This window comes from Protomyctophum bolini (genome assembly GCF_963924005.1).
Source record: "Protomyctophum bolini genome assembly, chromosome: 4".
NCBI lineage: Eukaryota > Metazoa > Chordata > Actinopteri > Myctophiformes > Myctophidae > Protomyctophum > Protomyctophum bolini.
This window is the reverse complement of record NC_137865.1, coordinates 40,993,610-41,016,616: the sequence shown is the minus strand read 5'-3', so window position 1 is coordinate 41,016,616 and position 23,007 is coordinate 40,993,610. Positions and strand designations below refer to the sequence as shown.

The following is a 23,007-nucleotide window of genomic DNA, read 5'->3' as shown; positions in this document are numbered from 1 at the left end:
TGGTTGTTGAAAAACAGCTTCTAACCATTATTTGACACTTTGGTTGTTGAGAAACAGCTCCTAAAACATTATTTTACACTTTTGGTTGTTGAGAAACAGCTCCTAAAACATTATTTTACACTTTTGGTTGTTGAAAAACAGCTTCTAACCATTATTTGACACTTTGGTTGTTGAGAAACAGCTCCTAAAACATTATTTGACACTTTTGGTTGTTGAGAAACAGCTCCTAAAACATTATTTGACACTTTTGGTTGTTGAAAAACAGCTTCTAACCATTATTTGACACTTTGGTTGTTGAGAAACAGCTCCTAAAACATTATTTTACACTTTTGGTTATTGAGGAACAGCTCCTAAAACATTATTTGACACTTTTGGTTGTTGAAAAACAGCTTCTAAACATTATTTGACACTTTGGTTGTTGAGAAACAGCTCATAAAACATTATTTTACACTTTTGGTTGTTGAGAAACAGCTCCTAAAACATTATTTGACACTTTTGGTTGTTGAAAAACAGCTTCTAACCATTATTTGACACTTTGGTTGTTGAGAAACAGCTCCTAAAACATTATTTTACACTTTTGGTTGTTGAGAAACAGCTCCTAAAACATTATTTGACACTTTTGGTTGTTGAAAAACAGCTTCTAACCATTATTTGACACTTTGGTTGTTGAGAAACAGCTCCTAAAACATTATTTGACACTTTTGGTTGTTGAGAAACAGCTCCTAAAACATTATTTGACACTTTTGGTTGTTGAAAAACAGCTTCTAACCATTATTTGACACTTTGGTTGTTGAGAAACAGCTCCTAAAACATTATTTTACACTTTTGGTTATTTAGGAACAGCTCCTAAAACATTATTTGACACTTTTGGTTGTTGAAAAACAGCTTCTAACCATTATTTGACACTTTGGTTGTTGAGAAACAGCTCCTAAAACATTATTTGACACTTTTGGTTGTTGAAAAACAGCTTCTAACCATTATTTGACACTTTGGTTGTTGAGAAACAGCTCCTAAAACATTATTTGACACTTTTGGTTGTTGAAAAACAGCTTCTAACCATTATTTGACACTTTGGTTGTTGAGAAACAGCTCCTAAAACATTATTTTACACTTTGGGAGGCAAATTATTTTGGGAGGCAAATTATTTTGGGAGGCAAATTATTTTGGCAAATTATTTTGGGAGGCAAATTATTTTGGCAAATTATTTTGGGAGGCAAATTATTTTGGCAAATTATTTTGGGAGGCAAATTATTTTGGGAGGCAAATTATTTTGGGAGGCAAATTATTTTGGCAGGCAAATTATTTTGGGAGGCAAATTATTTTGGGAGGCAAATTATTTTGGGAGGCAAATTATTTTGGGAGGCAAATTATTTTGGCAAATTATTTTGGGAGGCAAATTATTTTGGGAGGCAAATTATTTTGGCAAATTATTTTGGGAGGCAAATTATTTTGGCAAATTATTTTGGGAGGCAAATTATTTTGGCAAATTATTTTGGGAGGCAAATTATTTTGGGAGGCAAATTATTTTGGCAAATTATTTTGGGAGGCAAATTATTTTGGCAAATTATTTTGGCAAATTATTTTGGGAGGCAAATTATTTTGGGAGGCAAATTATTTTGGCAAATTATTTTGGGAGGCAAATTATTTTGGGAGGCAAATTATTTTGGCAAATTATTTTGGGAGGCAAATTATTTTGGGAGGCAAATTATTTTGGCAAATTATTTTGGCAGGCAAATTATTTTGGGAGGCAAATTATTTTGGCAAATTATTTTGGGAGGCAAATTATTTTGGCAAATTATTTTGGGAGGCAAATTATTTTGGGAGGCAAATTATTTTGGCAAATTATTTTGGGAGGCAAATTATTTTGGGAGGCAAATTATTTTGGGAGGCAAATTATTTTAGGAGGCAAATTATTTTGGCAAATTATTTTGGCAGGCAAATTATTTTGGGAGGCAAATTATTTTGGCAAATTATTTTGGGAGGCAAATTATTTTGGGAGCCAAATTATTTTGGGAGGCAAATTATTTTGGGAGGCAAATTATTTTGGCAAATTATTTTGGCAGGCAAATTATTTTGGGAGGCAAATTATTTTGGCAAATTATTTTGGGAGGCAAATTATTTTGGGAGGCAAATTATTTTGGCAAATTATTTTGGGAGGCAAATTATTTTGGGAGGCAAATTATTTTGGCAAATTATTTTGGGAGGCAAATTATTTTGGCAAATTATTTTGGGAGGCAAATTATTTTGGCAAATCATTTTGGGAGGCAAATTATTTTGGGAGGCAAATTATTTTGGCAAATTATTTTGGGAGGCAAATTATTTTGGGAGGCAAATTATTTTGGGAGGCAAATTATTTTGGCAAATTATTTTGGCAGGCAAATTATTTTGGGAGGCAAATTATTTTGGCAAATTATTTTGGGAGGCAAATTATTTTGGCAAATTATTTTGGGAGGCAAATTATTTTGGGAGGCAAATTATTTTGGCAAATTATTTTGGGAGGCAAATTATTTTGGGAGGCAAATTATTTTGGGAGGCAAATTATTTTAGGAGGCAAATTATTTTGGCAAATTATTTTGGCAGGCAAATTATTTTGGGAGGCAAATTATTTTGGCAAATTATTTTGGGAGGCAAATTATTTTGGGAGCCAAATTATTTTGGGAGGCAAATTATTTTGGGAGGCAAATTATTTTGGCAAATTATTTTGGCAGGCAAATTATTTTGGGAGGCAAATTATTTTGGCAAATTATTTTGGGAGGCAAATTATTTTGGCAAATTATTTTGGGAGGCAAATTATTTTGGCAAATTATTTTGGGAGGCAAATTATTTTGGCAAATCATTTTGGGAGGCAAATTATTTTGGCAAATTATTTTGGGAGGCAAATTATTTTGGCAAATTATTTTGGGAGGCAAATTATTTTGGGAGGCAAATTATTTTGGCAAATTATTTTGGGAGGCAAATTATTTTGGGAGGCAAATTATTTTGGGAGGCAAATTATTTTAGGAGGCAAATTATTTTGGCAAATTATTTTGGCAGGCAAATTATTTTGGGAGGCAAATTATTTTGGCAAATTATTTTGGGAGGCAAATTATTTTGGGAGCCAAATTATTTTGGGAGGCAAATTATTTTGGGAGGCAAATTATTTTGGCAAATTATTTTGGCAGGCAAATTATTTTGGGAGGCAAATTATTTTGGCAAATTATTTTGGGAGGCAAATTATTTTGGCAAATTATTTTGGGAGGCAAATTATTTTGGCAAATTATTTTGGGAGGCAAATTATTTTGGCAAATCATTTTGGGAGGCAAATTATTTTGGGAGGCAAATTATTTTGGCAAATTATTTTGGGAGGCAAATTATTTTGGCAAATTATTTTGGGAGGCAAATTATTTTGGGAGGCAAATTATTTTGGGAGGCAAATTATTTTGGCAGGCAAATTATTTTGGCAAATTATTTTGGGAGGCAAATTATTTTGGGAGGCAAATTATTTTGGTAAATTATTTTGGGAGGCAAATTATTTTGGGAGGCAAATTATTTTGGCAAATTATTTTGGGAGGCAAATTATTTTGGCAAATTATTTTGGGAGGCAAATTATTTTGGCAAATCATTTTGGGAGGCAAATCATTTTGGGAGGCAAATTATTTTGGGAGGCAAATTATTTTGGCAAATTATTTTGGGAGGCAAATTATTTTGGCAAATTATTTTGGGAGGCAAATTATTTTGGCAAATTATTTTGGGAGGCAAATTATTTTGGGAGGCAAATTATTTTGGAAAAATTATTTTGGGAGGCAAATTATTTTGGCAAATTATTTTGGGAGGCAAATTATTTTGGGAGGCAAATTATTTTGGGAGGCAAATTATTTTGGCAAATTATTTTGGGAGGCAAATTATTTTGGGAGGCAAATTATTTTGGCAAATTATTTTGGCAAATTATTTTGGGAGGCAAATTATTTTGGGAGCCAAATTATTTTGGGAGGCAAATTATTTTGGCAAATTATTTTGGCAGGCAAATTATTTTGGGAGGCAAATTATTTTGGCAAATTATTTTGGGAGGCAAATTATTTTGGGAGGCAAATTATTTTGGCAAATTATTTTGGCAGGCAAATTATTTTGGCAAATTATTTTGGGAGGCAAATTATTTTGGGAGGCAAATTATTTTGGCAAATTATTTTGGGAGGCAAATTATTTTGGGAGGCAAATTATTTTGGCAAATCATTTTGGGAGGCAAATTATTTTGGGAGGCAAATCATTTTGGGAGGCAAATTATTTTGGGAGGCAAATTATTTTGGCAAATTATTTTGGGAGGCAAATTATTTTGGCAAATTATTTTGGGAGGCAAATTATTTTGGCAAATTATTTTGGGAGGCAAATTATTTTGGGAGGCAAATTATTTTGGAAAAATTATTTTGGGAGGCAAATTATTTTGGGAGGCAAATTATTTTGGCAAATTATTTTGGGAGGCAAATTATTTTGGGAGGCAAATTATTTTGGCAAATTATTTTGGCAAATTATTTTGGGAGGCAAATTATTTTGGCAAATTATTTTGGGAGGCAAATTATTTTGGCAAATTATTTTGGGAGGCAAATTATTTTGGGAGGCAAATTATTTTGGCAAATTATTTTGGGAGGCAAATTATTTTGGCAAATTATTTTGGGAGGCAAATTATTTTGGCAAATCATTTTGGGAGGCAAATTATTTTGGGAGGCAAATCATTTTGGGAGGCAAATTATTTTGGGAGGCAAATTATTTTGGCAAATTATTTTGGGAGGCAAATTATTTTGGGAGGCAAATTATTTTGGGAGCCAAATTATTTTGGGAGGCAAATTATTTTGGGAGGCAAATTATTTTGGCAAATTATTTTGGCAGGCAAATTATTTTGGGAGGCAAATTATTTTGGCAAATTATTTTGGGAGGCAAATTATTTTGGGAGGCAAATTATTTTGGGAGCCAAATTATTTTGGGAGCCAAATTATTTTGGCAAATTATTTTGGGAGGCAAATTATTTTGGCAGGCAAATTATTTTGGGAGGCAAATTATTTTGGCAAATTATTTTGGGAGGCAAATTATTTTGGGAGGCAAATTATTTTGGCAAATTATTTTGGGAGGCAAATTATTTTGGCAAATTATTTTGGGAGGCAAATTATTTTGGCAAATTATTTTGGCAGGCAAATTATTTTGGGAGGCAAATTATTTTGGCAAATTATTTTGGGAGGCAAATTATTTTGGCAAATTATTTTGGGAGGCAAATTATTTTGGCAAATTATTTTGGGAGGCAAATTATTTTGGGAGGCAAATTATTTTGGGAGGCAAATTATTTTGGGAGGCAAATTATTTTGGCAAATTATTTTGGCAGGCAAATTATTTTGGGAGGCAAATTATTTTGGGAGGCAAATTATTTTGGGAGGCAAATTATTTTGGCAAATTATTTTGGGAGGCAAATTATTTTGGCAAATTATTTTGGGAGGCAAATTATTTTGGCAAATCATTTTGGGAGGCAAATTATTTTGGGAGGCAAATCATTTTGGGAGGCAAATTATTTTGGGAGGCAAATTATTTTGGCAAATTATTTTGGGAGGCAAATTATTTTGGGAGGCAAATTATTTTGGGAGGCAAATTATTTTGGGAGGCAAATTATTTTGGGAGCCAAATTATTTTGGGAGGCAAATTATTTTGGGAGGCAAATTATTTTGGCAAATTATTTTGGCAGGCAAATTATTTTGGGAGGCAAATTATTTTGGCAAATTATTTTGGGAGGCAAATTATTTTGGGAGGCAAATTATTTTGGGAGCCAAATTATTTTGGGAGCCAAATTATTTTGGCAAATTATTTTGGGAGGCAAATTATTTTGGCAGGCAAATTATTTTGGGAGGCAAATTATTTTGGCAAATTATTTTGGGAGGCAAATTATTTTGGGAGGCAAATTATTTTGGCAAATTATTTTGGGAGGCAAATTATTTTGGCAAATTATTTTGGGAGGCAAATTATTTTGGCAAATTATTTTGGCAGGCAAATTATTTTGGGAGGCAAATTATTTTGGCAAATTATTTTGGGAGGCAAATTATTTTGGCAAATTATTTTGGGAGGCAAATTATTTTGGCAAATTATTTTGGGAGGCAAATTATTTTGGGAGGCAAATTATTTTGGGAGCCAAATTATTTTGGGAGGCAAATTATTTTGGGAGGCAAATTATTTTGGGAGCCAAATTATTTTGGGAGGCAAATTATTTTGGGAGGCAAATTATTTTGGCAAATTATTTTGGCAGGCAAATTATTTTGGGAGGCAAATTATTTTGGGAGGCAAATTATTTTGGGAGGCAAATTATTTTGGGAGGCAAATTATTTTGGGAGCCAAATTATTTTGGGAGGAAAATTATTTTGGCAAATTATTTTGGCAGGCAAATTATTTTGGGAGGCAAATTATTTTGGCAAATTATTTTGGGAGGCAAATTATTTTGGCAAATTATTTTGGCAGGCAAATTATTTTGGGAGGCAAATTATTTTGGCAAATTATTTTGGGAGGCAAATTATTTTGGGAGCCAAATTATTTTGGGAGCCAAATTATTTTGGGAGCCAAATTATTTTGGCAAATTATTTTGGGAGGCAAATTATTTTGGCAGGCAAATTATTTTGGGAGGCAAATTATTTTGGCAAATTATTTTGGGAGGCAAATTATTTTGGGAGGCAAATTATTTTGGCAAATTATTTTGGGAGGCAAATTATTTTGGCAAATTATTTTGGCAAATTATTTTGGGAGGCAAATTATTTTGGCAAATTATTTTGGCAGGCAAATTATTTTGGGAGGCAAATTATTTTGGCAAATTATTTTGGGAGGCAAATTATTTTGGCAAATTATTTTGGGAGGCAAATTATTTTGGCAAATTATTTTGGGAGGCAAATTATTTTGGGAGGCAAATTATTTTGGGAGGCAAATTATTTTGGGAGGCAAATTATTTTGGCAAATTATTTTGGCAGGCAAATTATTTTGGGAGGCAAATTATTTTGGGAGGCAAATTATTTTCGGAGGCAAATTATTTTGGGAGGCAAATTATTTTGGGAGCCAAATTATTTTGGGAGCCAAATTATTTTGGGAGGCAAATTATTTTGGCAAATTATTTTGGCAGGCAAATTATTTTGGGAGGCAAATTATTTTGGGAGGCAAATTATTTTGGGAGGCAAATTATTTTGGGAGGCAAATTATTTTGGCAAATTATTTTGGGAGGCAAATTATTTTGGCAAATTATTTTGGGAGGCAAATTATTTTGGCAAATTATTTTGGGAGGCAAATTATTTTGGCAAATTATTTTGGGAGGCAAATTATTTTGGGAGGCAAATTATTTTGGCAAATTATTTTGGGAGGCAAATTATTTTGGGAGGCAAATTATTTTGGCAAATTATTTTGGGAGGCAAATTATTTTGGGAGGCAAATTATTTTGGGAGCCAAATTATTTTGGGAGGCAAATTATTTTGGGAGGCAAATTATTTTGGCAGGCAAATTATTTTGGGAGGCAAATTATTTTGGCAAATTATTTTGGGAGGCAAATTATTTTGGGAGGCAAATTATTTTGGGAGGCAAATTATTTTGGCAAATTATTTTGGGAGGCAAATTATTTTGGCAAATTATTTTGGGAGGCAAATTATTTTGGCAAATTATTTTGGGAGGCAAATTATTTTGGCAAATCATTTTGGGAGGCAAATTATTTTGGGAGGCAAATTATTTTGGCAAATTATTTTGGGAGGCAAATTATTTTGGGAGGCAAATTATTTTGGGAGCCAAATTATTTTGGGAGGCAAATTATTTTGGGAGGCAAATTATTTTGGCAAATTATTTTGGCAGGCAAATTATTTTGGGAGGCAAATTATTTTGGCAAATTATTTTGGGAGGCAAATTATTTTGGGAGGCAAATTATTTTGGCAAATTATTTTGGGAGGCAAATTATTTTGGGAGGCAAATTATTTTGGGAGGCAAATTATTTTGGGAGGCAAATTATTTTGGGAGGCAAATTATTTTGGCAGGCAAATTATTTTGGGAGGCAAATTATTTTGGCAAATTATTTTGGGAGGCAAATTATTTTGGGAGGCAAATTATTTTGGCAAATTATTTTGGGAGGCAAATTATTTTGGGAGGCAAATTATTTTGGCAAATTATTTTGGGAGGCAAATTATTTTGGCAAATTATTTTGGGAGGCAAATTATTTTGGCAAATCATTTTGGGAGGCAAATTATTTTGGGAGGCAAATTATTTTGGGAGCCAAATTATTTTGGGAGGCAAATTATTTTGGGAGGCAAATTATTTTGGGAGGCAAATTATTTTGGCAGGCAAATTATTTTGGGAGGCAAATTATTTTGGCAAATTATTTTGGGAGGCAAATTATTTTGGGAGGCAAATTATTTTGGCAAATTATTTTGGGAGGCAAATTATTTTGGCAAATTATTTTGGGAGGCAAATTATTTTGGCAAATTATTTTGGGAGGCAAATTATTTTGGCAAATCATTTTGGGAGGCAAATTATTTTGGGAGGCAAATTATTTTGGCAAATTATTTTGGGAGGCAAATTATTTTGGGAGGCAAATTATTTTGGGAGCCAAATTATTTTGGGAGGCAAATTATTTTGGGAGGCAAATTATTTTGGCAAATTATTTTGGCAGGCAAATTATTTTGGGAGGCAAATTATTTTGGCAAATTATTTTGGGAGGCAAATTATTTTGGGAGGCAAATTATTTTGGCAAATTATTTTGGGAGGCAAATTATTTTGGGAGGCAAATTATTTTGGGAGGCAAATTTTTTTTGCAAATTATTTTGGGAGGCAAATTATTTTGGGAGGCAAATTATTTTGGCAGGCAAATTATTTTGGCAAATTATTTTGGGAGGCAAATTATTTTGGGAGGCAAATTATTTTGGCAAATTATTTTGGGAGGCAAATTATTTTGGGAGGCAAATTATTTTGGGAGGCAAATTATTTTGGCAAATTATTTTGGGAGGCAAATTATTTTGGCAAATCATTTTGGGAGGCAAATTATTTTGGGAGGCAAATCATTTTGGGAGGCAAATCATTTTGGGAGGCAAATTATTTTGGGAGGCAAATTATTTTGGCAAATTATTTTGGGAGGCAAATTATTTTGGGAGGCAAATTATTTTGGGAGCCAAATTATTTTGGGAGGCAAATTATTTTGGGAGGCAAATTATTTTGGCAGGCAAATTATTTTGGGAGGCAAATTATTTTGGGAGGCAAATTATTTTGGGAGGCAAATTATTTTGGGAGGCAAATTATTTTGGCAAATTATTTTGGGAGGCAAATTATTTTGGCAAATTATTTTGGGAGGCAAATTATTTTGGCAAATTATTTTGGGAGGCAAATTATTTTGGCAATCATTTTGGGAGGCAAATTATTTTGGGAGGCAAATTATTTTGGCAAATTATTTTGGGAGGCAAATTATTTTGGGAGGCAAATTATTTTGGGAGCCAAATTATTTTGGGAGGCAAATTATTTTGGGAGGCAAATTATTTTGGCAAATTATTTTGGCAGGCAAATTATTTTGGGAGGCAAATTATTTTGGCAAATTATTTTGGGAGGCAAATTATTTTGGGAGGCAAATTATTTTGGCAAATTATTTTGGGAGGCAAATTATTTTGGGAGGCAAATTATTTTGGCAAATTATTTTGGGAGGCAAATTATTTTGGCAAATTATTTTGGGAGGCAAATTATTTTGGCAAATCATTTTGGGAGGCAAATTATTTTGGGAGGCAAATTATTTTGGCAAATTATTTTGGGAGGCAAATTATTAAAACATTATTTTACACTTTTGGTTGTTGAGAAACAGCTCCTAAAACATTATTTGACACTTTTGGTTGTTGAAAAACAGCTTCTAACCATTATTTGACACTTTTGGTTGTTGAAAAACAGCTCCTAAAACATTATTTTACACTTTTGGTTGTTGAAAAACAGCTTCTAACCATTATTTGACACTTTGGTTGTTGAGAAACAGCTCCTAAAACATTATTTTACACTTTTGGTTGTTGAGAAACAGCTCCTAAAACATTATTTGACACTTTTGGTTGTTGAAAAACAGCTTCTAACCATTATTTGACACTTTGGTTGTTGAGAAACAGCTCCTAAAACATTATTTTACACTTTTGGTTATTGAGAAACAGCTCCTAAAACATTATTTGACACTTTTGGTTGTTGAAAAACAGCTTCTAACCATTATTTGACACTTTGGTTGTTGAGAAACAGCTCATAAAACATTATTTTACACTTTTGGTTGTTGAGAAACAGCTCCTAAAACATTATTTGACACTTTTGCTTGTTGAAAAACAGCTTCTAACCATTATTTGACACTTTTGGTTGTTGAGAAACAGCTCATAAAACATTATTTTACACTTTTGGTTGTTGAGAAACAGCTCCTAAAACATTATTTTACACTTTTGGTTGTTGAAAAACAGCTTCTAACCATTATTTGACACTTTGGTTGTTGAGAAACAGCTCCTAAAACATTATTTTACACTTTTGGTTGTTGAGAAACAGCTCCTAAAACATTATTTTACACTTTTGGTTATTGAGAAACAGCTCCTAAAACATTATTTGACACTTTTGGTTGTTGAAAAACAGCTTCTAACCATTATTTGACACTTTGGTTGTTGAGAAACAGCTCATAAAACATTATTTTACACTTTTGGTTGTTGAGAAACAGCTCCTAAAACATTATTTGACACTTTTGGTTGTTGAAAAACAGCTTCTAACCATTATTTGACACTTTGGTTGTTGAGAAACAGCTCCTAAAACATTATTTGACACTTTTGGTTGTTGAAAAACAGCTTCTAACCATTATTTGACACTTTGGTTGTTGAGAAACAGCTCCTAAAACATTATTTTACACTTCTGGTTGTTGAGAAACAGCTCCTAAAACATTATTTGACACTTTTGGTTGTTGAAAAACAGCTTCTAACCATTATTTGACACTTTGGTTGTTGAGAAACAGCTCATAAAACATTATTTTACACTTTTGGTTGTTGAGAAACAGCTCCTAAAACATTATTTGACACTTTTGGTTGTTGAAAAACAGCTTCTAACCATTATTTGACACTTTGGTTGTTGAGAAACAGCTCCTAAAACATTATTTTACACTTTTGGTTGTTGAGAAACAGCTCCTAAAACATTATTTTACACTTTTGGTTGTTGAAAAACAGCTTCTAACCATTATTTGACACTTTGGTTGTTGAGAAACAGCTCCTAAAACATTATTTGACACTTTTGGTTGTTGAGAAACAGCTCCTAAAACATTATTTGACACTTTTGGTTGTTGAAAAACAGCTTCTAACCATTATTTGACACTTTGGTTGTTGAGAAACAGCTCCTAAAACATTATTTTACACTTTTGGTTATTGAGGAACAGCTCCTAAAACATTATTTGACACTTTTGGTTGTTGAAAAACAGCTTCTAACCATTATTTGACACTTTGGTTGTTGAGAAACAGCTCATAAAACATTATTTTACACTTTTGGTTGTTGAGAAACAGCTCCTAAAACATTATTTGACACTTTTGGTTGTTGAAAAACAGCTTCTAACCATTATTTGACACTTTGGTTGTTGAGAAACAGCTCCTAAAACATTATTTTACACTTTTGGTTGTTGAGAAACAGCTCCTAAAACATTATTTGACACTTTTGGTTGTTGAAAAACAGCTTCTAACCATTATTTGACACTTTGGTTGTTGAGAAACAGCTCCTAAAACATTATTTGACACTTTTGGTTGTTGAGAAACAGCTCCTAAAACATTATTTGACACTTTTGGTTGTTGAAAAACAGCTTCTAACCATTATTTGACACTTTGGTTGTTGAGAAACAGCTCCTAAAACATTATTTTACACTTTTGGTTATTTAGGAACAGCTCCTAAAACATTATTTGACACTTTTGGTTGTTGAAAAACAGCTTCTAACCATTATTTGACACTTTGGTTGTTGAGAAACAGCTCCTAAAACATTATTTGACACTTTTGGTTGTTGAAAAACAGCTTCTAACCATTATTTGACACTTTGGTTGTTGAGAAACAGCTCCTAAAACATTATTTGACACTTTTGGTTGTTGAAAAACAGCTTCTAACCATTATTTGACACTTTGGTTGTTGAGAAACAGCTCCTAAAACATTATTTTACACTTTGGGAGGCAAATTATTTTGGGAGGCAAATTATTTTGGCAAATTATTTTGGGAGGCAAATTATTTTGGCAAATTATTTTGGGAGGCAAATTATTTTGGCAAATTATTTTGGGAGGCAAATTATTTTGGGAGGCAAATTATTTTGGGAGGCAAATTATTTTGGGAGGCAAATTATTTTGGCAGGCAAATTATTTTGGGAGGCAAATTATTTTGGCAAATTATTTTGGGAGGCAAATTATTTTGGCAAATTATTTTGGGAGGCAAATTATTTTGGGAGGCAAATTATTTTGGGAGGCAAATTATTTTGGCAAATTATTTTGGGAGGCAAATTATTTTGGCAAATTATTTTGGGAGGCAAATTATTTTGGCAAATTATTTTGGGAGGCAAATTATTTTGGGAGGCAAATTATTTTGGGAGGCAAATTATTTTGGCAAATTATTTTGGGAGGCAAATTATTTTGGGAGGCAAATTATTTTGGGAGGCAAATTATTTTGGCAAATTATTTTGGGAGGCAAATTATTTTGGGAGGCAAATTATTTTGGCAAATTATTTTGGGAGGCAAATTATTTTGGGAGGCAAATTATTTTGGCAAATTATTTTGGCAGGCAAATTATTTTGGGAGGCAAATTATTTTGGGAGGCAAATTATTTTGGCAAATTATTTTGGGAGGCAAATTATTTTGGGAGGCAAATTATTTTGGGAGGCAAATTATTTTGGGAGGCAAATTATTTTGGGAGGCAAATTATTTTGGCAAATTATTTTGGCAGGCAAATTATTTTGGGAGGCAAATTATTTTGGGAGGCAAATTATTTTGCGAGGCAAATTATTTTGGGAGGCAAATTATTTTGGGAGGCAAATTATTTTGGGAGCCAAATTATTTTGGGAGGCAAATTATTTTGGGAGGCAAATTATTTTGGCAAATTATTTTGGCAGGCAAATTATTTTGGGAGGCAAATTATTTTGGCAAATTATTTTGGGAGGCAAATTATTTTGGCAAATTATTTTGGGAGGCAAATTATTTTGGGAGGCAAATTATTGAGAAACAGCTCCTAAAACATTATTTTACACTTTTGGTTATTGAGAAACAGCTCCTAAAACATTATTTGACACTTTTGGTTGTTGAAAAACAGCTTCTAACCATTATTTGACACTTTGGTTGTTGAGAAACAGCTCCTAAAACATTATTTTACACTTCTGGTTGTTGAGAAACAGCTCCTAAAACATTATTTGACACTTTTGGTTGTTGAAAAACAGCTTCTAACCATTATTTGACACTTTGGTTGTTGAGAAACAGCTCATAAAACATTATTTTACACTTTTGGTTGTTGAGAAACAGCTCCTAAAACATTATTTGACACTTTTGGTTGTTGAAAAACAGCTTCTAACCATTATTTGACACTTTGGTTGTTGAGAAACAGCTCCTAAAACATTATTTTACACTTTTGGTTGTTGAGAAACAGCTCCTAAAACATTATTTGACACTTTTGGTTGTTGAAAAAAAGCTTCTAACCATTATTTGACACTTTGGTTGTTGAGAAACAGCTCCTAAAACATTATTTTACACTTTTGGTTGTTGAGAAACAGCTCCTAAAACATTATTTGACACTTTTGGTTGTTGAAAAACAGCTTCTAACCATTATTTGACACTTTGGTTGTTGAGAAACAGCTCCTAAAACATTATTTTACACTTTTGGTTATTGAGGAACAGCTCCTAAAACATTATTTGACACTTTTGGTTGTTGAAAAACAGCTTCTAACCATTATTTGACACTTTGGTTGTTGAGAAACAGCTCATAAAACATTATTTTACACTTTTGGTTGTTGAGAAACAGCTCCTAAAACATTATTTGACACTTTTGGTTGTTGAAAAACAGCTTCTAACCATTATTTGACACTTTGGTTGTTGAGAAACAGCTCCTAAAACATTATTTGACACTTTTGGTTGTTGAAAAACAGCTTCTAACCATTATTTGACACTTTGGTTGTTGAGAAACAGCTCCTAAAACATTATTTTACACTTTTGGTTATTGAGAGAGGAACAGAACTATGGGGGAACATGGAGGTGGTGGTGCTGACCCGTTGATGGTGGAGGCCATGAAGACCAGGTAGGGTCCCAGCAGAGCCTTGACCAGCGGCAGGGGGATGGCTGCAGCCTCGTCAATCACCAGCAGCTCTGCCTGGCCCAGTTTCACCGCATCGGTGGGGTGGATGTACTGTACACACACACACACACACACACACACACACACACACACACACACACGTTTGTACAATTTAGGCATTTATTTAGCAGGCACACTTAATCTAGAGTGACTTACAGTAATAACACCACATGGTAATACATCAAATACAAAGACATAGTCATGAATTTATACGTTTGGAGGACTTCGAGAAACTGAAACGCCTATTTCAAAAGTACACCTTTTCATTCCTTGAAAAGGCCTGGTCAATGAGGAGGAGGGCCATGTTTTATTTGTTTTCATTTTTGTTCAAATACTGTACAAATATGTATTCATGTATTTAATAATGCATCATGGAATACGAACAGGAAGGACTGTAATGTCAGTTGTTTTCAATGTACTTTGTTAAATGTGTCATCATGTCTACATAACATGCTATCTAAATTACATAAGTTTAGCCTTTGCAACGTCTGTAAGCTCCTCGAGGCTAAGTGCAATGCTACACCAAGTGCTAAGATGGAGTCTGAAGAGGTGAGTTTTCAGACTACGGTCGGAAGATTGGGAGTGAGTCTGCAGTTCTGATTGCGATGGGAAGTTCATTCCATAGTTTTGGAGCAAGAAGGGAGAACAGTGTGGGACGTGTGGAGCGCTGTCCCGGCTTTGTAGTACTATACTGGTGCGGATGTCAACATTTTAGGATGGTAATGTTATGATTTGGCATTTTTACATGTTTAACTGCAAGCCTAAAGCCGAGAAATATCAGCTACTGTATAGAGGCTGGGATTGAACTGACATCTTTCATTAAATGTGTGATATTCGCAAAAAAAACAAGTATTCTATTATTGGGTATTTATTTAGTTTTCCTTCCATCTTGAGCAAGCAGTGGAAATAAATCTAATTTGCTCACTATAGAGACAAAAGAGAACACAGAGATTATGTAACTCTCAGATGATGAGTCGGGGTCACATATCCTGCTGAGTAAAATGTGCCAACTAGCCAACTAACTAAAAGGAGTTTACCTGAATGGTCTGACGATGCTCTTTGAAGATGTTGACCCGTACCACCGCCTTGTTGAACTCTGGATTCAAAGACTGGATGATTTCATAGTCCAGATGCTCCTACAAACACAACGGAAACCAAGTTGATGTTGCACTCATGACATACTGTACATGGAGGGTCTAACCACTGAACTCTCACATGTTTGTAATGAGAGATTTATAACCACCAACTGTACCAGAACACCCATAATGCTATTATCAGTCACTTCTGGTCATCCTTATACAGCATATCACACCAATGCTTGTTTGTTTTTATACCTGGTGTATAAAATATACAGTTTCTGTATCCTAACCTGATACTGCAGGCCATCAAAACCTTTGAAGAGGAACTCAAACATTGTGTGGAGGTTGTCAGGACTGGGCGACGTCACAAAGATGTTGGAGTACCTAGAAGAACAAATGGATCCGTTAGGAAACGGCAACCGGCAGCAAGACGCACGTTTTACAGTCCTGGTCTTAACCCATTAAGACCAGATTCTACAAAATGTCTTCTAAATCATGACGGTATTCTGACAAACCTATGTTTCTATTATCAGTGGTCAGTGATCAAGGACCGCAAATATTATATGTAATTGGCCGCCGACCCCCGTCTGAAAATATGTTGTTTCAGGGACCCCCCAAGAAGCAAAGATTTAAAAAGTTAACATTCGCTGTGAAAGCATATATTCAAAGATTTGCACCAAATTTTCACAATTTAAAAAGAATATAGCAAATCTACAAGCTCGTAGCACCGCACTCGCTATGAGCTTGTAGATCTGCTAAATTCTAAAATATACGGTTAGAGTGGTTAAAACACTAAAGCGACACAGACGCGTTCCGCGTCCTAATGGTTAAGAAGGTGCTTCCGTACCCAAAGGCCACCGCTCCGGCCACCGCCAGGCCCAGGGCCGCAGATTTGCCTCGTCCGCGAGCGGCGGTCAGCGCCACGGTGCTCCTCAGCGTCTTCTCCGAGATGGCCTCGATGAACTTCAGCACCGCTTTGGCCTGGAAGACAGACAGACCGACAGACAGGTTTGGTTTGGTGTACACAAGGAGCGGCGGTGGATCAGGTGGGAACCACAAGGTTGGCCAGTTCGAACCCTGTGGGCTCCCCCAGTTTATAGTAGGATAGGAGCGATACAACAACAGAACAGAAGCAGATGGGTGGTCCGACTCCTAACCTACAACAACAGAACAGAAGCAGATGGGTGGTCCTAACCTACAACAACAGAACAGAAGCAGATGGGTGGTCCTAACCTACAACAACAGAACAGAAGCAGATGGGTGGTCCTAACCTGGTCCATTGTTTTGCATCCGTCCACCAACACGCCCACAGGCTGCGTGTCCTGAAGAGACTCCTTTAGATCTTTCAGCTCCTGGTCCAGTGGAGACAGACCCTCGTCCTGAAAGACAACCAGAACTTATTAGCATATGAGACGTCATGATGTCATCATGTACATAAACATTCAACCTAGGTGGTAAAACTCTTCACACACTTTCACTTTGCTAAATAATTCCCATGATCCAATACTAATTATTGATAAAAAGGTGTGTAGTAATACAGTATAAACATCTTGTAGTCTATCTTTGCCATTTGAAGTATGTCTGTATAAATATGTTTCCACACTCCAACCAAGACACCAAGACCAGTTCCTTAGTAGTCTTGTCAGTGTACGGCGGCACAACCCAAAGAGGAAGATTGGTTTGGGAGTAGTATAGGGCTTGACCAACGAGCCAATGAAAAAACCCTCTAGCTCGGCTCACTAAAGGCCTATTCATGTTTCAGTTTTCGGTGATGAGGTGACCACCAAAAAGGTGGTCAGCTCACCTCATCACCGAAAACTGGAGTATGAATACGCCTTAACGCATTTAGACCTGAGGACGCATCTGTGTCACCTTATAGCTTTCAACCACTTATACCATTACCGGTATTTTAAACTTTAGCCGTTGAAAAATCGTGAAAATGTGGCGCAGATCTTTCAATATATATTGTTTCACAGTGAACACTTTTAACTCAAATATTTTCTTCTGGGGGGTGTCCCCGGAACAACATATTTTCAGATGTCGGGTTCTTGACATGAAAATGTTTGGGCACCACTGATACGTGCTTTCAGAAAATGGAAGACATTTTGTAGAATTGTGATGCGGGTTGTTGCCAGAAGGCAACAAGCTACAGTACCTGGGTCTTGGGAGGGACGGGTTTGATCTGCGCCATGTGGCTGGAGATGGGCAGGATGTTGAGCTGATCGTCAATCACAACACAGGTCTTACAAGATGCCAGAGACAGGATGAACCTGGACACCACACAACCAAAACAGATTTATAGTTCCCTTTAAAACGGATATTTCACTCTCAAAAATATTATTATCGTCTACTCAGGCTTATGTCAACACCCCAGAACGTTTTTTTTAAGTTGTTCGATTCAGTATTTAGAAGTTACCATGGTTTTCTATAGGAAATATAGGAATATCTAAATACTATAAATCAAGCAACTTATAAACTGTCTGGGGTGTTCACATAAGCCTGAGTAGACAATAAAATAACCAAAAGTTAGTTTTTAAAGTGAAATATCCCTTTAACCATATCATAATAAACAGTTCAATAGACTGTATGAAACAATAACGGAGGCTTACTGTACCTCTCATTGAATCTCCCCACGACGTCCTGATGAGCTTCGGTCCTGTAGCGAGAATGGACGTCCTAGAAGAACGACAAAACACGCTTTCATGTCAACACTTCAACAACATTTTCACCTCACTGCTGATATTCCTGCATTCCGTTCTTTCACCCAGTGTCAATTATCTAATGTAATCCTGGGCGCTACACTTCCTCTGCCAACGTGGGGGGGGGGGGAAATGGACTGACGTCATGCTTCCTTATATGCATGAGGAGTCCAAGCTGCTTCTTTTCACCTGACAGGGGAGAGTTTCACCAGCCGGATGTAGCGCGTGGAAGGAACACGTTATTCCGACCAGTTCCTTTCCCCTCCATCAGGCGCCCCGGCTGGCCAGGGGGAGGTAGTTTAGAGACCAGGATTACGGCATGTTTTTGTGAGGGTACATGAGGAGAACATGCAAACTCCACACAGAAAGGCCCTTTTCACCAACCCCGCCTCGGGTATGGGCACTGATGACTCGGAGGATGATGGCCTATGTTGGCTAAATTATCCCCAACATAGCTAAAACATATCGTAGCAACAACCACATTTGTGTTGCTTACCATAGTCATGGTGTACAACTGCTTCAGGGAATTCATTGTCCTGAGCAGGATGACCACGATGCCTCCTCCTTCCACCGTCTCCACCGTCCTGGCCAGGAGGTTAGGGGTGAGCGCCTCAAAGTCCTGCAAACGAAACGAAGAAGAGGAGCTGAAATACGGACACATGATGTGAACACATCACAGACAGACAGACGGATGCTGAACCCAGCCGTCTCTCACACACACACACACACACACACACACACACACACACACACACACACACACACACAAAAACAGTGCCAAAACGGAACCCTATTCCCCACATTAACATCAGTAAAACGGTGCCAAACCATAAGGTGTTTATAACCTCATCCTCCGTCAAAACAAGAATACAAGAACCGCCCCACAGAGCGGTCGATGGAAAGGAATGAGGGCGTGTGAGGCCAGTATTTCCGTTGCCCTCATAAGAGGTACAAAGAGTACACACACACAGTCGCACACGACCAGACAGTGGCCTTGAGGTTGGGGTTCGATCCCCGGCCGGGTCATACCAAAGACTGTAAAAATGGGACCCAATGCCTCCCTGCTCGACACTCAGCATCAATGGGTTGGATTGGGGGGTCAAATCTACTAATCAAATGATTAGTAGATTAGTAGGCTGCAGCTCACCGCTCCTTGGCTGCAGCTCACCCGCTCCAAGAGATGGGTCAAATGCGGAGAACAAATTTCACTGTGTGACAAATAGTAAGACATTGACTTTGACAGTACACACATAGTCTCGAACACACACACCTGTAGGACACACATGCCGTACGTGTTCCCCAGGATCTTGTGCGTCTCGTTGTAGTAGCAGTAGCGGATGTTGGTGGCCGCCACAAACAGCTCAAACGGGTCGTCCTGGTTCAGGCTCAGCATCCCCGTCTTGATCTTCTTCTGCAGGTGCTTCATGCGCTTCTTACGGTTACTGAGAGAGAGAGAGAGAGAGAGAGAGAGAGAGAGAGAGAGAGAGAGAGAGAGAGAGAGAGAGACACACGAGAGAGAGAGAGAGAGAGAGAGAGAGAGAGAGAGAGAGAGAGAGACAGACACGAGAGAGAGACATGGCGTCACCGTTTAGACCTCCTCCACGGCAGTGTTTATTCCGTCGACTAAAACTATGACAAAAAATTGCTATTTTCAGCAAGTTACGATTGCATCAAGGCCCACCAAAATACATTTTAGTCGGCTAAATCAACTGTAGATTTTGTTGACTAAAATCTTATGATATTCACCAAAACATTCCAACTATTGAAGAAACTATGATTCATTGGACCCCCACTGCACAGAGTAAGAGGACGACGTTTACCTGCTGAATCCAAGCTCTTTCTTGTAGCACCAGAGGACGGATGGCCGTGCCCTGACTGTGGCTTTAGACAACATGTGATGCAGAATCACCACCTGGGAGGGGGGGGGGAGAGAGAGACGTTTAGAAGATTAGTCTATGAGGAAAATGAAAGGGGAATTATTTTCCGGGTCTCTCGAGGGGGCGGGACTGCGACGCTCTATTAGGGTTGACACACAATGTTATCACATTGTACAGAGCTGGTTATGTGGGGCTTCACGTCTGCTATACAAATATAACAATCTCCTCAAGCTTTTACATCTCAATGACCATTTTAACTCAGAGTGTACAAATAGAGAGAGTGTTCCATTTGCAACCTTCGTTAAAGGGAACCGTCAAGGAATCGGAATCAATGGAATCAATGAAAGTAAAAGTGAAACATTGAGAGGAAAGTGTTTCCGTGATGTGATGACGAGCACTGACCTGGTCTTTACCGCGGTCTCCCACCACAACGAACAGGCTGCGCTGGTGCAGAGCCACGCCATTCTCGATCTGAACGCGGATCCTGTTGTCTATCTTCTTACGAACCGTAGCCATGGTGTCCTCTAGTGGCCGCTGGAAGAACAACACTCAGGGATTAAAATAGGGTGCATTTTGCATCCCAAAACGCAGTTTATAGTTAAGGAAGGGATGCAATAAAACAACGATCTCTGCATCCACGGGATGCACTACTGTACTGTTTTTTAATTCTAGTTTATTTTTGCTAGCTTTAGTTATAATAATAATTTCTTCTTCTGTTTACTACATGAATATAACCACATTATAATTAACCAATGACATGGGAGTTAAATGCTGCAATTTGTAAAAATGGCAAAATATGACTCCTAACGTCGTTGAAGTGGGACTCATAAAATGTCCCTGGGACTCCCCTAAAAGACCAATCCCTGCATCCTGGGACTCATTACATTGAAAACCTGTTTACATCACCGGATCATTCTCATTTTGAAATTCGTGAAGAATCGTGCAGCACTAGTTTGGCTTGTTTTTTGCTAGAAGGGAGACTTTGCCACAGTAGTTGGATTCAGCTGCCACATTTTGAACGTAGTAATGTTCAGCAACTAACTATATTTTCATAGAAAAAATGTGATTTGTGTTTGAGTCGTGATCTCAATTCTTGTGGAGGAGAATCGAGATTCACATGTGAGCCAGAATCGTGCCGCACTAAATGCAAACGACTGATTAGGTCAACTGCTGAGGAGTCGATGGAATTAGATAATGTCACAATTATGCATAACCATGATTCACTATCATTTAATGAGATAATTGTAATATTCAGCTGTTTAACTCATCTAGGGCTTGTAGATTGGCTATGTTTCCACTATTTGGTCGGTTTTTGACCATAGTAGGCTACAGTATGTATTTGCAATTTTGCATTATTGATGTCAGTCAGTTATTTATTTGTATATTAAAGTAAATTGTCATACCGTTTCATGTCTCCTCAGTGCATTTTGTTTGTTTACAAAGCCAAAAAGCTAACATTAATGTAATTTTGATTTACAAGTTCCAATGTGTAATATTGCCAAAAACAATGAACTCCTAAAACACAGATAGCTGTAATGACACTATAAAATAGCTCAAAGCTCAATTGCTGGTTACTTAGGTTAGAACCCGCTGCAGTGGTGTTCAACTAGAACTTAAACCAGGATGCTTCCACTTCGACCACTAACTTGGAGCAAATATCCTCCGTATGTATGGGGACTGAATACCACTAATAATAAATATAATAATAATAATAATAATAATAATAAACTTTATCTATAAAGCACTTTTTAAAACAATGTTACAAAGTGCTTTCCAATACAGAATAAAATGCAGTGCAGTAGAATAAAACAACAATAAACAAATTAGTAAATGGAATGGAAGTGAGAGTCTTCGTTACAGACACTTAATCTTCAACTTAACTTTCATCCGTGACTGACAGCCCTGTGATGGAATCAATGTAGCCTTGGATCAAGAAGACTATGACAGTCATAGATGTATTTTAATCAAATCTTACTTTTACTTTCAATGGCAATGTAAACATCAAACAAAATACATCTATGATAGACAGTCTTTCTTGATCCAAGGCTATAGAATCAGCAATGCATCAACTAGTTCTAGGCTAGGGGGTCCCTAGCTCTGGTCCATAGCTCTAATGCCGAAATTAGAGGGGGGGGGGGGGGGGTGTTTTATTTCTTACATGTACAAGGATCTGTATTTTGATCAGAGTTCCACTACTGTTATCTAATATCTCAGACTCTATGCACATTAAATGACCAAATCATGTCTTAACAATAATGCTATTAGATTGGGGGTCCCACAAATACACATCTCATTTAATGGGGGTCCTTAGCTCTGGTCCATAGCATTAAGGAGAAGCATTGATTGATTTAAATGTATTAACAGCTTGCAGAATGACAGTACATTTCAAGCACAAACTCAATACATAGATAGACTGTTAACTGTGAGTGGACAACAGGACTCAATTAAGCATTACACTTGTTTACAAGAGGGTCCACCTTGTTCAATTCATCAAAACATTTAGAGACGTACAAATAGACACTTCTATATAGTCAAAGAACAGAACAGGAATTCATCATAAAGGAGGTAAAAAGGGAAAAGAAACATATAGGCCTACAGTGAGTGGACAGCACTGTCTGTATGAGGCTGTGGTTAAATAAATCCACGCACTGCTTATCAAACACAAATCTGACAAAAAATAAATTAAAACAATATGTCTGGAACAGACAATACAAGTCTTTGATTGATTGAAAGAATGCAGAATGGGTATACATTTCAAACGAAAATTCAAAAACAATTACTTGAGGATACAACCAGAAAAGGCACAAATAAAGACTTGTTTACATAAAGAGTCCTCCATTTTCAATTCATCAGAGAAAAGTCAAATCACCTCAACATGTAAACAACACGTAAACGCTTACCTCGTTGCAGTTATAAACACTGTAATATTGTATTTATAGATATAAAATCCAACTGTAGAGGCTTGCAGATAAACTAAACCGCTGCCATGATGCTTCTGACAAACCGCCTCACGTGGGCGCGACACGGCTTCATGGAGGACCC

At 36.3% G+C, this 23,007-nt stretch overlaps 1 protein-coding gene across 1 annotated transcript in view; it reads right to left on the bottom strand.

The window, feature by feature from the left end:
• nat10 (N-acetyltransferase 10) overlaps positions 1-23,007 on the bottom strand; it is a 131,740-nt gene extending 108,733 nt beyond the window's left edge. The window contains exons 1-12 of the mRNA XM_080760771.1: positions 22,866-23,007; positions 20,368-20,499; positions 19,909-20,000; positions 19,359-19,530; positions 18,585-18,707; positions 18,004-18,065; positions 17,545-17,659; positions 16,661-16,768; positions 16,237-16,370; positions 15,680-15,773; positions 15,348-15,446; positions 14,225-14,361 (exon numbers count right to left, since the gene is read on the bottom strand). Coding sequence (XP_080616897.1) covers positions 14,225-14,361; positions 15,348-15,446; positions 15,680-15,773; positions 16,237-16,370; positions 16,661-16,768; positions 17,545-17,659; positions 18,004-18,065; positions 18,585-18,707; positions 19,359-19,530; positions 19,909-20,000; positions 20,368-20,481 — 1,250 coding nt within the window. The 5' untranslated portion in view covers positions 20,482-20,499; positions 22,866-23,007. The remainder of the gene's footprint in view (positions 1-14,224; positions 14,362-15,347; positions 15,447-15,679; positions 15,774-16,236; positions 16,371-16,660; positions 16,769-17,544; positions 17,660-18,003; positions 18,066-18,584; positions 18,708-19,358; positions 19,531-19,908; positions 20,001-20,367; positions 20,500-22,865) is intronic.